The sequence below is a fragment of the Quercus lobata genome, chromosome 10 (genome assembly GCF_001633185.2).
Source record: "Quercus lobata isolate SW786 chromosome 10, ValleyOak3.0 Primary Assembly, whole genome shotgun sequence".
NCBI classification, from domain to species: domain Eukaryota; kingdom Viridiplantae; phylum Streptophyta; class Magnoliopsida; order Fagales; family Fagaceae; genus Quercus; species Quercus lobata.
The window spans coordinates 7,117,397-7,132,791 of record NC_044913.1 but is presented as its reverse complement, the minus strand read 5'-3'; the positions used below and the strand labels follow the sequence as shown (position 1 = coordinate 7,132,791).

Genomic DNA, 15,395 nt, shown 5'->3' with positions numbered 1-15,395 from the left:
TATATATAACCGGGTCGGGTACGGGCCAGATTTTCATAAAAACCTGGACCCGACCCGGACCCGGTTCGGGTTTTTTTTTTAAAGACCCAAATCCGACCCTATTCCTTATCGGACCGGGTAAAATCCGGCCCATTAGGGTCGGGCCAGGCCGGGTACCCGCGGATCAGGTAGAAATTGCTATCCCTAGTGATTTGGGGTTTTTTTTTTGGGATTTCTGATCTTGGATGGGGCCCGACGGGGCAGGTCTAGGGCACAGGAAAAAAACCCGTTTATTAAACAGGGCGGGTTCGGGCATTAAGAAACCCGGCCCGAACCTGACCTGTTGCCATTCCTAATAATATGTCTACTGAAGACTCTCTCAAATACTGAAGCACATTAGCTGTCATCTTTAAAAAGCTGTGCTATAGTAGCACTACAAGAAACAGACAGGTGAAAGGCAAAAAACCCAAGTCGTACATGAAGTTTTTTCAATGATGAGCATGTGAGCAGCTTTTTTCAGTAATTGATGAGAAAACCATTTTCTCTTAAGCAAAAGATCTGGCGGTCACCATTCACTTGACAATATATATATATATATATATATATTGTCTTATTGTCTTATTGAACTACAAAATGCACGTATCAATTATCAATAAATAAATATATATATATATAGTTTGGTTAATATGTTTCTTAAAAGTATGTGTTAAAATTTTTTATTTTTAAAAATATTTTTTAAAGAGTTGAAAAAATTGTCCATATTTTTTTAATTTTTAAGAAAATATTTTTAAAAATAATTAATTATTATATATCTTAGAACACACACTAATAAAAATATAAAATTCATATATATATATATATATATATTGAAACTAACAATATTATTTTCTTGGAACTAACAAAGCTATAAGCCTAAGCTACATCAGTAACTTTACTAAAGAGTCTTGGAATTAACAAGCTATAAGCCTATAAAGCTACTTCAATTAAGGAAAATTTTGAAAATCCAGGGGATGATGAGAGTGATGATGGAAGAATCAAAGTTATGGTGAGGAGAAAAGTAAATAAATAAAAAAAAAAAAATAGATAGAGGGGGCGTGAGCCCTAAAGGAGAGATAACATCTGATTAGATACAATTTATTTTTGTTAAAATTAAAAACTAAAATATTGTAATAAAATAATTTTTAAATATGTAAATAAGGTCTATTTTTAATCTTTTGAACATGGCATTAATCTTTTGCATGTTTCTCCCATTTTCACACTGTTGTTTTGGTTTACGCGTGGGCTGGCTGGCACTACTGGGCTGTTCCTGCTGGCTGCTGGCATGTCAATCACTCTACGTGACAGATTTGTATCCGATCCTTCAAAAATCTGCCACTTGCTTCGCTGGACCGCAATATTTGAACATGGCATTAATCTTTGCATGTTTCTCCCATTTTCACACTGTTGTTTTGGTTTACGCGTGGGCTGGCTGACACTACAGGGCCGTTCCAAAAAAAAAAAAAAAAAAAAAATCTTTTGCAACAAGTGAAAGAAACTGACCTTACTTGTACATAGAGAGAGAGGATAGATGAACCAGGTACAGTGTAACTGCAGCCGTTCCTTTAAATAAAATAAAAAAAAAAACTACATTGACGTGTAAAAAAATTATTTTATCTATTTTAATATATTACTTTATAAATTGAACTTGCAAATTCTAGTTCTATAATTAATTATTATTTTTAATAATGCAGCTTAAATGCAAATACTAGGCAAATGCACACTTTAGTTGTAATGTTAGGCAATAACTTTATTTCATATCTTTTTTATTGGTAATGAATTTTGACAAATTCATGTTTTGTGGAGAATCAAACCTAACGATATGTGGGTGGGTCTGTACATACATTGACTGAGACTGACCCTGACAAGTTAAGTTTTTTTGAAATTCGAGATTTATACCATCTAATTGGTGCTCCTAAAGAACACCGTACATATAGGTATTTACTTCCTAAAGGTGATCTAGAGCATGATTTAAGAGTCATAAAAACAGATCCAAATGTGGTGAACATGACTACCCTTCATATGGTATGGTCAGCTGACAAAATCATAATCTATACGGACATAGAGGTGAAGCCACTGGCAGTTGAGCATCCTGATGGAGAGGGAGTGACTGATGATAGTGTAGGTGGTGATGGAGGGGTGAATGAAATAAATTTGAAGGGTGATTATGATGAAGTTGTATTGGAGGAAAAAGAAGACGTTGAGAATGATGAAGAGGAAGATGTTGAGAATGTTAGAGCATTCACATCAGCTCGTTTAAAAGATTCCGTCTATTTTACACCAAAAACCTACTTTTTCTATTTTACACTATCACTTTTACAAAACACCCACATCAATTCATCTATTCTATCACCCCTCTTATTTAAATAATCAATTTACTTAATTATTTTATTATTTCTCTCACTCACCCTTTTTTTTTTTTTTTATAAGCACTCACTCACCCTTTTAGTACGCGCTCTCTCTCCCTCTCCCTCATATTTTCTGATTTCTCTCTCTCTCTTCTATCTCCCTCTGGGTTTATCTCTCTGTCTCATCTCTCTCCCTCTCGGTCACAGACCAATGCACCGATCCACAGCTCCGATCATCATCATAGCTCCGTCCACAGCTCCGATCATCGCTCAGCTCCGATCCACAGCTCCGATCATCATCACAGCTCCGATCCACAGCTCCGATCACCGATCCACAGCTCCGATCACCGATCCACCATCATCACAGCTCCGATCATCATCGCAACTTCGACCAAGCGAGACCCACGAGCTCCGATAAGCACCGATCTGTCTCTTTTTTGTTTTTCCGTTTGGGTTTTTTTTTTTTTTTTTATAGCAAGTATATCTCTGTGTTGGTTTAAGCACCGATCTGTCTCTTTTTTGTTTTTCCGTTTGGATTAGTTTGTTTTTCCGTTTGGGTTTTTTTTTTTTTTTTTTTTTTTTTTTTTTTTTTTTTTTTTTTTATAGCACCGATCTGTCTCTTTTTTCCGTTTGAGTTTGTTTGTTTTTCCATTGAGGTCGTTGTGCACGGAAAAGAGAGAGAAAAATTGGTGCGAACGGAAATTAATAAAAAAACTAAATACACATGCTACAGTGCCCGTGTAAATTTACACGGGTACTGTAGCTCATTGAAATTTTTAGATGATTATGCATGATTTTAGCTGGACTGATGTAGTGTGTTTTTTGCTTTAAAATGTGTAAAAACGGCCAAAATGTGTATTTTACACATTTATACACAGTTATGCAAGAGCTGATGTGAATGCTCTTAAGGTTAGTGCAAGGGTTGAAGAGCAGTTGACCAACCTCAACATCTTGTTCTTAACTCTATAAGTTTATCTACAGGTTTTCATGTCAGCTCTACAAATTTATCTACAAGTTTTCGTGAAAAAACGCCAACATTGTGTTTTGAAAAAAATTCTTAGCAAATCCTAGGGGCATTTTCAAACAAATTTATGCAATATATTCCTATCAAAATTCTTGGCCAAGAAGACCTCCAGACATTATGGAACAAAATTTAACATAGTTTTTTTTTTTTTTTGGCTTTTCTTGCAAAGATTTTTTCTTTTGTTTCTTGAACCACTATATAATTTAATTTCCATTAATCCCTAAATACTTCCCTTAATCGAAAATCACGAATTCCCACTTAAAGCGACCCATAATATAATGTTATTTAATTAAAGATGATATTGTCTCTCAAAAAGAGATCATCAAAGATTATCTCAATTTAAAAATATATAACTCGGGCATAATGTGTGTTTGTGAGTTTTGGTAGATTCAAATCTTCTAGAGTACCCTACCAAGTAGAGTTTTTTAAATCTCTACCATTCTTTTAAAAATAAATGGCTAAGATGTTGCCACATCATTATTCCATTAATAAATCCCTAAATTTATCTTTCAAGAAGAAAAAAAAATTAACTCCTATTAATGTGCCGCAAAAACTCAAAATTCATCATCGCTTAAGCACTCCCATTTGAATCCTGATTCATCAATGTTTCTCTCCAAAATTAAATCGTAGGTGGATAGTTGTAATTGCTTTGATGAACTTGGCTCTCAAGAATCAACCTATAAAAATAAAAAATAAAAAAAAATTATGGTTACCATTCCATCTCTTGATTTCAAGAGAAGGGAAAATGAATCAAAAGCCCCCACATATGGGTTTCTTTGCTGTTTTGGCGAATAGCCATGGATGATTTGATTTTTACTTATATAGTTATATGGTTTATTTGCTCTTCCAATAAACATACGTGGATGATTTGATTTTGCCCTCGATTCAGGTAGGACTGTAGGAAAGCTATTGTGTTTGATGATTTAAATAAAAATAAATAAATGAAAAAACAGAGGAGATTTGATTAGACTCGTTTAGTAATCCTACCGACTTGGTATTTAGAAACATATTTGCAACAAAACAAAACTATAAACCAAATTAGCAGTACTTCATCTAAACTTCCTCTTTCACCGACGGCAGGAAAACTTGAGTCAGCACATCTTTCGACAGCAGAGAAACCTTGAGCAACTTGAAACCCTAACAATAAACTAGATATAGGAGAAAAAATAGTTATTTTACCACTATCTAGTAAAAAAAAAAAAAATCACAATTTCAAATTTCCACTAATTTTATTTCTTTTCCTTCTTTTGAAGATAATAGAAGATGAAAAATAAAGGAGAAAAACTTCATACTTCATTTTTTATGTACGGTGGTTTTCCCTATTTTTCATAATTATAATTTTACAAATTTGTTTAGGCTGTATTTGTTTTGGCTTCAAATCACTTCCGGAAATGTTTTTCCGTAAATGTGGGTGTTTGGTTGCGCATGGAAAATAAATTTTCCGAAAAATATTTTCAGTTGACCGTGTAAAATGAGGTTTTGACCCGGAAATGGTTTTATGTTTCTATTTTCACTTCAAACCATTTCCGGGTCAGATGCGTAAAGTGAAAGATAGAGAGAGAAAGAAGAGAGAGGAAGAAGAGAGAGCCGAAATCACTCCTCAGACCGAGCTCCAGTCCGACGACCACAGTTCGAGCTCCAATCCGATGACACTAGTGCCGACCCATACCAGCGCCGATCCACACCAGCACTGATCAAGCAAAGATCAACTCCAACGCCGATCGCACCGCGCCGATCGACTCCAAAGTCCGATGACCCACACCAACGCCGATCGTCGATCGCACCGCGCCGATCAAGCAAAGATCAACTCCAACGTCGCTCGATCTCGCCTCCGTCGTGCGATCTTGCCTTCGCCTCCACCTCGTGATCTCGCCTCTAGATTGAACCCAATTGCCTCTCTCTTCCTTCTTCTCTTAATTTGATAGGATTTGATGATTTTTTTTTTTCTGGGTTTTGTTTCTTTTGTGTTTCTGTATGATCGGATTTGATGAATTTTTTTTTTTTCTAGGTTTTGTTTCTTTTGTGTTTCTATATTGAGGAATAATATTATATATTTGTTTGGCAGCTGAGAAAATGTGAGCAATAAGTAGAAAATGTGTTTTTTATGGTATTTTCAATAACACAACCAAACACTAGAAAATATTTTTCAAAACATTTTTTGAAATACAACAAAATACTTGAAAATAGCATTTTCAGAAAATAAATATTTTATAAAAAATATTTTACATGAACCAAATACAGCCTTAGTTTACAATATAATAAAATGTAAACAAATATTTTTTAATATCGATAATAGAGGCATACATAGTACTGCTCAGTCATGCATGCACCCCACGCGCTTTCACTAAACTACTGGTGCCTATGAAGCTTTTACAACTGCAACACGCTTTCTCTAATATGAAAGAGTAACTTGTTGGAAATGAATGATGACGTCACCCAACCCTATCCCAACACAATCACAAATTGGCCAGTCATATTCAAAACACATGTAAGCCCATGCCAAAGAGGCAGAGACAATAAAAGCGTGGAGAAAACACAATTGTGCATGTTTTTACTCTTTCATGTGACATGCCTCCCATTTGTAATCTCTACAAAAATGAAAAACTTATTATGAACGGTTCCCACAGGTGTGGTGCCGAAAGACTAGAGGAGAGAGAATAAAATATGATTTTATTTTTTATGTTAACTACAATATCATCTCTTTTTAAAATGATATTATATTAATATTTATTATTTTTTACCTGGACGCAGTTTATAAATGTTTAGAATTTTGTTAATAAATTATTTTTATAAAATTTTAATATTATTTTTATGAAAAATTATTAAAAAATTTAACAATCTTTTTTTCATAACAAATTTTAAAAAATAATTTCTAAACTATTATCCATTATTTAAGAAATGAATTACAACATTTGTATTTTATTATTATTATCTATACTATATAATGTACCTGCTTGATTCTAATTATTATATAATTCATTGCACCCTTGCATGCCTTCATTTTATTGTATCTCATTATGCCACTCCCACCTACCCTACATGTCTTCATTTAACACACCTAGTGTATCTTACCTGCTCATTTACTTTTGTTTTCCTTCGCTGTGTTTTATAACTACCCTAGTCTTCTCCTTTCTAACTCTCAAGCCAGCGTATTCTCTGTGCTCTATAGCCGAGATTCTCTCTCCTCCAATCTCGCCCATTCTCTTGCTTGCTCATCTCCTTTAGTCTTGTGAACTTAGACTTGTGAAGATGTATTGAAAATACATGAGAAGAAGACGTAGAAAATGACACTATTGTCAGAATGGTATTTTTTTTCATGACATTGATATTCATCTTTTCCTTTTAAGTCTTTTATTTAAATCTATTTTCTTTTTTTTTTCTTCTATTTGTTTGTTCTAATCAGTGAGATCTTTTGCAGGAAATTTGGAATGGAAGGATTAGGAAAGATATATTTACAAGTAAGTTGACATATTATTATTTAATAAAAATAAAAATGTATAGTTGCAAAAATTCCGTCTACTTGTTTTTTTTTTTTTTCCCCACAATAATGCTAGTTTATTTTAGTATTGGAAAAGTTTTTATTTTTAATATATATATTTTTTGATATTGTGTTGACGTGAAAAATTGTGGAAGTTTTAGAGATTTTGGTTTTGAGAGATACTATGTCTACAATATTTTTACAACAAATCATAAGTAGTTAGTTATTATTGGTTCAAACTTAAAACTAGCACTAAGATTATTTTTTTCCCCTAACAATAACAACCTATCACTTAAAATTTGTTGTAAAAATGTTGTAGACATATCATTTCTTTTTAGTTTTATATATATATATATATATATATATATATATAAACTAGTCTCTAAGCACTGCTCAGAGGCTCATTTATTTTTTTGAATAAAAGTTAATAATTTACTTCTATTATAATTTATAAATATATATTTTTATTTTTTAAACAAATAAAATGATAAACTTTAAAGATAAGCAGTAATTATATTTCTTTTGAACATGAATCGAAAAAAAGTGCAAAGTTTAAAGAGTTCTTTTTTTGAATTAAAAAAGGAAACTCCTAAGATTTTGGATTTTAAAAAAAAATGTCCTTATAACAATATGGTTCAAAAATGGCCTTATTCAGATTAGGTAACAACTTCAAGTTTTGAAAATTGGCAGAAGAAAATTATAAAATTTCATTTTTTTTTTATAACTTGATATTTTTAAATTTTTTATATGAAATTTTGATTAATTTAAATATCTTAATAATTTCGAACAAAATTTCCAATTCTCCTCTTCCGGTAGGTGAAAGGAAAAAATTAATAATAATTCCTTTTGCAACCGCAAGATTTATAATTTATTTATTTCCTCTTATATAGGTCGAATGACTCGAATTAGAGTTTCAATTCCAATATATCTTTTCTTTATGAGCTAAAGTGCTAGCTTTTTTCATCAAGTTAAAGTAATAAGAAATTAAATTACGGAAATACCCTAACCATTGTATCAATCTCTTATTGGGTATTTGTGTTTGTTTTTGGGATTAAGCATGTGTAACCCAAATTTTGTTTATAGAATCTATATTGTTTATCTGAAATTTTTATTAATTTTAATTACTTTCCCTTTAGATCTGCATGAGAAAGTTCCTTGCTCTTTCTTCAAAAGTTTTCGAAATTTTTAAACTTGTTTTTCGTCAACAAAAATCATGTTAAATTTGTATTAATGTTTTAGTTATAAAGGTTTTGATAATTGGGATTTCATATTGCACTTAATATTTAGCTAATTAGTGCTTAAACTTTGGCTCAAAAAAAAAATTAGTGCTTAAACTTTTATTTTTTGAAGGATTTGGCAATAAAGAGCAAATTCTGGTGGTTCAAGTGTGGTATGGGGTGGAATAAAGAATGTTTACTCCCTAGTCAACGCGTTATATTTGGTGAAAGTTGAAAGAGAGCATGTTTATTTTGGAATGGAAGGATTTCGAAAGAATGTAATTTTTCAGTTCGCAGTCTCAACCTCCCGCGATCTAATGCGGTTGGAAAATAAGAGTCTGTAACAATTTTCTTCAAATATGAATGTTTAAATTTGTATGTGATTTTAAAACATTACCTTTTGTGGTTGGTTTGTGTTATTATTGTTGTTCTAGACTAGACACGTGTTATATTGTCCTGTTGTGGGTCCAGACTTGTATCCTATTGTCTTATAATGCCTTTATTTTTTTTTTTTTTTTTTTTCATGTTTATTTATTTTTACTATGATTTTATCTTCAATTTTGTTTTGGTACGAAGTGTGTAATAAGGTTGCGTATGACCTTAACTGTTAAAGGCAATTTATTATTATTGCTATGGTCTTATTACACTTCTGGTATGAGATTGTTTCACCTATCTTTTTAGCTTTATTTTTAGTATTTTTAGCAAATAAGTTGTTCTCACTTTACTTTCTTCTTTGTTAATGTCGTCTTCTCATTGTTGTCTGTTTTTCTTGATATGTTTGTTCCTTCACTGTCTTAAGTTTGCATATCTTCCTCTGTTTTGCATTCATTTTTTTTCCTAGTTGAAAAAAAATACAAAACTCATGTGAAAGTTTGAAACCAAATGGTTGTCCAAATGATTTAGAGAGAGATTGAAGCTCTAAAATAAGAATGGCAGGGGCAGCGCTACGTTGTAGTCGGGGTTCAACAGGTAGTCAAACCGTTGTATTGAGGAAGGAGCCCAAAGATGAAGCAAATTTGCAATGATTATAGTTAAAATGGCTAGATATAAAATTATTTATTTTACTTGTATTCAAAATAACGATTTGGGTTATTTTTATGCATCGAGTGGTCAAAGTTTAAAGAAATTGAAGAAAAATAAGTCTGACGAAGGTTGTTCTTCTGCAGACTTAATTGTTGGGGACTCTTCAAGGGACTTGGAATTCCATGAGCCAAAAACCAACTCCTCCAATGAAGAAATCAGTTTATTAGATGACAGCCACAATATTTCTGAAAGTAGCAAATGTGTAAGATTAGGCGGCTACTGTCCAAAGAGAATAAAAATGAATGGTAGTCGTTGGACACGGACTGCTTTAGAGGATGACGTGTTTCAGGGGAGAAAAACATTGAGGTTGGTCTCAAAAACTTGTGGCTTGATGTCAAATAAACATTTCTATTTGTTCATGGGGAGATTATTGATGAATCCACGTGAAAGATCGTGGTTTTATTTTGTCAAGCCCTCATTGCGTTTGAGATATCTAGAAAAACAGTTTAAAGAGTTTAGTGCAGACAAAGTGATACCAGAGCCGACCCAACCGACCGGCGCCGACCCTACCGTACCGCCTCTGGCTCCGACCGAGGCCAGCGATCTGAAGGAGAATCCTCGCCTGAGTCCATGGACTCTGACCAACAACTGACCGTGAGTCACTGAGTCGCCTCTTGCAGCTAGCTTGGCACGACCAGGCCAGCTACCTCCTACCGCCGATTTGAAGTATGTCCTAATCTGAAAAATCTAAGTTTCACCTGTTGGTATTTTACTAGTTTTGCAATGTGATATACACATGAATGTTAATTAATTAGTTCTAGAGGTTATCTCTTAATTAATCTTTTTTACTTGCTCTTTTATTTCCTAAGGTAAGTTTGACTTCCAGTTTGCTATTTTATTTCTCTAAAAAGTGTTAGCCCAAAATGAAGATGTTGAAATGGTCTGTTCATGACTTGCAAGCAGCCAAGAACTCAAATGAGTGATTGAAAGTAAGGGTGTGCATGCATGTGATACAATTTTATTGGTCAATGCATGGGCCATAAATAATTTTTTCTAATTTTTAATAGGATAGAACGTGGGATGATTTTTATTTTATTTATTTTTTAAGAAACATGTGGTGATTTTTGTAATTTTTTTTTTTAAATTTTATGGTTCATTAATATTAGATTCATAGTATTTTGCATTCATTAACTCACTTGACACAAAGATTAAAAAACTTAAGTAGACACATGACACATGCTTAAGTGAAAATTATGGTGTAGTTCTCACTTAAATGTAGTCCTCGCATAAATTTAGACATGTGTTACATGGTGTAGTCCTCACATGACACATGCATTTATACATATATATATATATATATATATATACATAGATACATTTAAAATTAAACACAATTTTTATCATAAAATATAGATAATTAGTCAAATTATTTTTTAAAAGTAAACATAATTAGTCACTTTTAAAATTCCTACCTAAATTTAATACTACTTATGATTTTTTTTTTAATAAATTTTTAATAAGATAGAACGTGTGGTGATTATTGTTTCATTTATTTTTTAAGAAGTATGTGATTATTTTTATTGAGTATATGTGATTTTTTTTTAAAAAATTATAATTTATTAAAATTAGATTCTTAGTATTTTGTACTCATTAATTCACTTGACACCAAGATTAAAAAACTTCAATAAACACATGACACAAGTTTAAGTGGATAATTATGGTATAGTTCTCACATAAATTTAGACACATGGCGCAAAATTGGATTATAATTTCAAATTCTAATTCAATTTTCTCTTAAAATTTACCTATTAATATATATATATATATATAGATAGATGACTTATAAATTTGAATTTTTTTTAGTTATATGTTTATGTTTTTTATGGTTTATTATATTAAACTCGTTTTCTACACTAAATTAACTAATTTGGTATAAAAATTTAAAAATTTAGATTAGATGAGACACGTAGCGCAAAATTAAACTTTAATTAAAATTAAATTTTTATGCTAAATTAACTCACTTAGCACAAAATTCTAAAATTTAGATTAAATGAGACACATGACGCAAAATTGGATTCTATTTGAATTTCAATTTGAAATTTAATTATTATACATATAGATATCGATGACTTATTAATTTGAATTTTTTTTAATTATATGATTATGTTTTTTTATAGTTTATTATATTGGACTCATTGTTTTTTATACTAAATTAACTAATTTGACATAAAAAAAAATAGATTAGATAAGAAACGTGATACAAAAATAAATTTTAATTAAAATTTAATTTTTACACTAAATTAACTTACTTGCCATAAAATTCTAAGTTTAGATTAAATTAGATATATGACGCAAAATTAGACAAGAATCTACGTTGCAAATAGTTCTGCCTATATACAGGGCCAAACTCCACCTTATCAACACAGCCACATATTCAGCAAACAAACAAAAAAAAAAAAAAAAAAAAAAAAAAAAAAAAAAAAAAAGAAAAAAAGGCACAGCTACATAAAATTTTTGAAAATTCTCAGTGAAAATGCAAACAGCACTGCCAATTTTATCGAAAGTGAGCTTGAAGCTCTTTTTATACATAAAAGCACTAACCGAGTGCTATTCGCAGAAGCCGGCAAAGATTTTGTCGACTTCTTCGTCAACATTCTCCGCATACCCGTTGGAAATCTCATTACGATTCTCAAACCGGACATAATGCTTGGTAGCTTAGTAAACATTCACGACAGCATTATAAATTTAAGTCCATCGATTGGGTCGCGCATGCGTTCCGGACTGCACTGCCACTCATCCAATGGAGTGAAAGAAGCCCCATACCTGGTGATGGATGATCTGGAGGTGAAACTCCTGTCCACACTTTCTCTATTAATGCTGTTTAACGAGTTTCATGTCAAAGACGGGGATCTTGAGGAGAAAGTAGTCGAGATGGGCAGGGATGAGGTATATATATTTGTAAAATTCTAGTTATGAAAAATAGGGAAGAGCACCGTACATAAAAAAATAAAGTATGAAGTTTTTCTCCTTTATTTTTCGTCTTCTATTATCTTCAAAAGAAGGAAAAGAAATAAAATTATTGGAAATTTGAAATTGTGATTTTTTTTCTTCCAGATAGTGGTAAAATAACTATTTTTTCTCCTGTATCTGGTTTATTGTTAGGGTTTGAAGCTGCTCAAGGTTTCTCTGCTGTCGAAAGATTTGACTCAAGTTTTCCTGCCGACGGTGAAAGAGGAAGTTTAGATGAAGTACTGCTAATTTGGTTTATAGTTTTGTTTTGTTGCAAATATGTTTCTAAATACCAAGTCGGACTTGACAATGTATTTGACAATTTGCTAACATTTCTCTCGTCTAAACTCTCTGTGTACGTGTTTTTGCTAATTTTAACTTTATAATAGCTGGCTTTTAAAGCAGCATCATTTTTCTTCTAGAGATATGACTCCGTAGTCCGTACGAGGAAAAATGACATTTGCTTTTATTTACTTGAATTAAAAAAAAAAAAATTAACTCTAGTCTTGCCCTACGGGTTACAGCCTTACAGGGTTACAGTCTTGCAACTTGTGTCTTTCGAAGAAAAAAATAATGCCGTATAAAAAATATATTAAAAAAAAAATACTTGAAGTCCTTTTTAAATAACTGTAGTCTGTCGTAGATGTCTTCTAAGCCTTTCTTTGAAGTGTTTTTAAGTCTGATGTAAATACTTTTTATTATATAAATGGGAAGCTACATTACCTAATAAAACCCAAAAAAAATTGATAAGTTGATAATAATACAAAATTCTAAAAGCTCGCATCGACTTTACGATATGAGTGATTTAACATAAAGGATAAAAGTCATTAGATTCGAATTCAGATTTTTTAGAGTTTTTAGGTTATTCTGTCAGGGAGAGTACTTAAATCTCCTCCTTCATTTCTTAGAGCCATAGCCTCCTGACACTCATTTACGTGATAAGAAATCTATCATTTCAATTAAACTTCTGGTTTTTTTTTTTTAACACGGCCCAATGTAGCTTGCCCACAGCCAACTGGACATCCTCAAACAGCTTTGAACGGCTAAACGAACTAAACTTCTTTTTTCTTTTTTTTTTTGAGGAGCTAAAGTAACTAAACTAAGATAAATGATATTATAATAAGAATAATGAGTTATTTTTAAAGATCTACTCAAATTCAATGCAAAAAAAAGGTGTTAACTCTAAATAGTTAGATCAAATGTAATAAAATTTGTATAATTTGAACCCACGTGTAGTCAGGGATGAAGGCCAAAATGGTCAAATATCACTTTTTTTGGAAATTTTTAGGAAAAAAACATTGTTTCGAAAGTAAATTGTAAACTATCACTTTTTCAAGAACTCGATTTTCAAAAACTCGAGTTCCTCATCAGTTTTGTCACTGTGTCACTGTTGAGTTGGAAATTGTGAGATTAAAAAAAATTATGTGGTACTCGAGCTTAGTAAACTCAAGTACCATGCAACACAATACTTGAGTATACTAGGATCAAGTACCTTTTGTTAAAAAAATGTAGAAAATTTTATTTCTATCGTACTAGAGTTTACCAAACTCGAGTACAGTGTATTTTTTTTTTTTTTTTGGTTTGGGATAATCAACAAATAAACATAAAGATAAAGATAAAAATTAGTAGCTTTTTTATGTTTTTATTTATTTAAATAGAAGCATTGTAAAATACAGAGATTTTAATTTCGAAATATGAATTTAATTTTCTATATTAATTAAAATTGTTCTTTGTTTTCTCATAAAAATTGTTCACTGTTTTCTGTATAAACTATTTCTAGGATTTCGCGTAAAATTATTTTCTGTTTAGTATTACTTAAGAAATTGTTCACTCTCTTTTTTGCATAAATTATTTTTTGTTCACTATTTAAAAAATTGTTCACTGTTTTCTCATAAAACACCTAGTGAAATCTTGTTTTTTAAATTTAAAAGCCAAATTTAAATTCTTTTCCATGTTTAAATTTCACAATAATCGAATTTGTTTTTCTGCATTGATAAAATCTATTTCTACGTTAATAAAATTTGCCCTCTACATATCATATTTACTGTATTTTCGAAGCTGCTTACTGTATTCATAAAATCTGTTTTTTGCATTAATTAAAACTGTTCACTCTTTTCTGCATAAACTGTTTTTAGCATTGGCACAGTTATTGCACTTATATGGTTTTTGTGTTATTTTTAAATATGTAACCATATGAAAGAAAAATGAATGATTCGTATAAATCACCTAATGGTAAATGTTTCAAAAAATTCGAATTTGTAAAAAAGTTCGAACTAGCAAAACTGTTCACTAAGTAAAACTATTTTCTGCATTAAGTAAAATTGTTCACTGTTTTCTGCATAAACTGTTTTTAGCATTGGCGTAATTATTGCACTTAAATGGTTTTCGTATTTTTTTTAATATGTAACCATATGAATAATGGACAAACTCCATGAAAGAAAAATGAATGACTCGTATAAATCACCTAACGGTAAATGCGTCGAAAAATTCGAATTTGTAAAAAAGTTCGAATTAGTTGAATGTAGAAATTCGAGAAAAATCGATGGAAAATCAATGAACGTACCAAATTGTGAAGGTGTACATAAGATGTACAGATAGTCTAGCCTTGTTTAGAAATTTAATTTCGTTGAAAGTACAAAATAATGAAAATTCAATGGAAAAGTATGTACGTTAGATGTATAGATCGTATGAATTTGTTTAAAAATTTGAATTCATTGAATGTACAAAACTGTGAACACTCAAGGAAAAATTGTGAACATTAGATGTACAGATAGTACGAATTTGTTGAAAAATTTGAATTCATTTAGTGTGTGAAATTGTGAAAATTCAAATGAAAATTAAAGAACATACCAAATTGAGTAAACTTAATGGAAAATTAATTACATTAGATGTACAGATCATCCAAATTTGTTTCCAAATTTGAAGTCATCAAATGTACAAATGGTGAAAATTCAAATTTGAAGTCATCTTGATTTGATGAAAATTTCAAAATTGTTGAACGTACAAAATCCTGAAATCTTAATGGAAAATTGAAATATTGGAACGTACCAAATCGTGAAAATTCAATGGAAAATTGTGTACATTAGATGTACAAATATTTTGGACTTGTTAAGAAATTTGATTTCGTTGAAAGTACAAAATCGTGAAAATTCAAGAGAAAATTGTGTACATTAGATGTACAGATCGTTCAAATTTGTAAAAAACAAAATTTAGATGTGCAGATCGTTCGAATTTGTTGATTGTATAAAATCTTGTAAGTACAAAATAAAATTGTGTAAATT

At 30.9% G+C, this 15,395-nt stretch overlaps 2 protein-coding genes across 2 annotated transcripts; both read left to right on the top strand.

The window, feature by feature from the left end:
• Positions 1–6,544: 6,544 nt before the first annotated feature.
• LOC115965931 lies at positions 6,545–10,162 on the top strand. Its single transcript, XM_031085246.1, has 3 exons — positions 6,545–6,691; positions 6,806–6,845; positions 9,249–10,162. The coding sequence occupies exons 1-3, from the start codon at positions 6,689–6,691 to the stop codon at positions 9,755–9,757; spliced, it is 552 nt and encodes a 183-aa protein (XP_030941106.1). The 5' UTR covers positions 6,545–6,688; the 3' UTR covers positions 9,758–10,162.
• Positions 10,163–11,612: 1,450 nt separating this feature from the next.
• LOC115965932 lies at positions 11,613–12,468 on the top strand. The gene is made up of 2 exons (XM_031085247.1): positions 11,613–12,051; positions 12,268–12,468. The coding sequence occupies exons 1-2, from the start codon at positions 11,809–11,811 to the stop codon at positions 12,346–12,348; spliced, it is 324 nt and encodes a 107-aa protein (XP_030941107.1). The 5' UTR covers positions 11,613–11,808; the 3' UTR covers positions 12,349–12,468.
• The last annotated feature ends 2,927 nt before the right edge of the window (positions 12,469–15,395 follow it).

Coding starts and splice junctions, on each gene's coding strand:
- LOC115965931 (XM_031085246.1), top strand. Junction 6,846..9,248: donor TAGGAAAGATATATTTACAA/GTAAGTTGACAT, acceptor GTTCTTCTGCAG/ACTTAATTGTTGGGGACTCT.
- LOC115965932 (XM_031085247.1), top strand. CDS start 11,809: ATGCTTGGTAGCTTAGTAAACATTCACGACAGCATTATAAATTTAAGT. Junction 12,052..12,267: donor TCGAGATGGGCAGGGATGAG/GTATATATATTT, acceptor GTTTATTGTTAG/GGTTTGAAGCTGCTCAAGGT.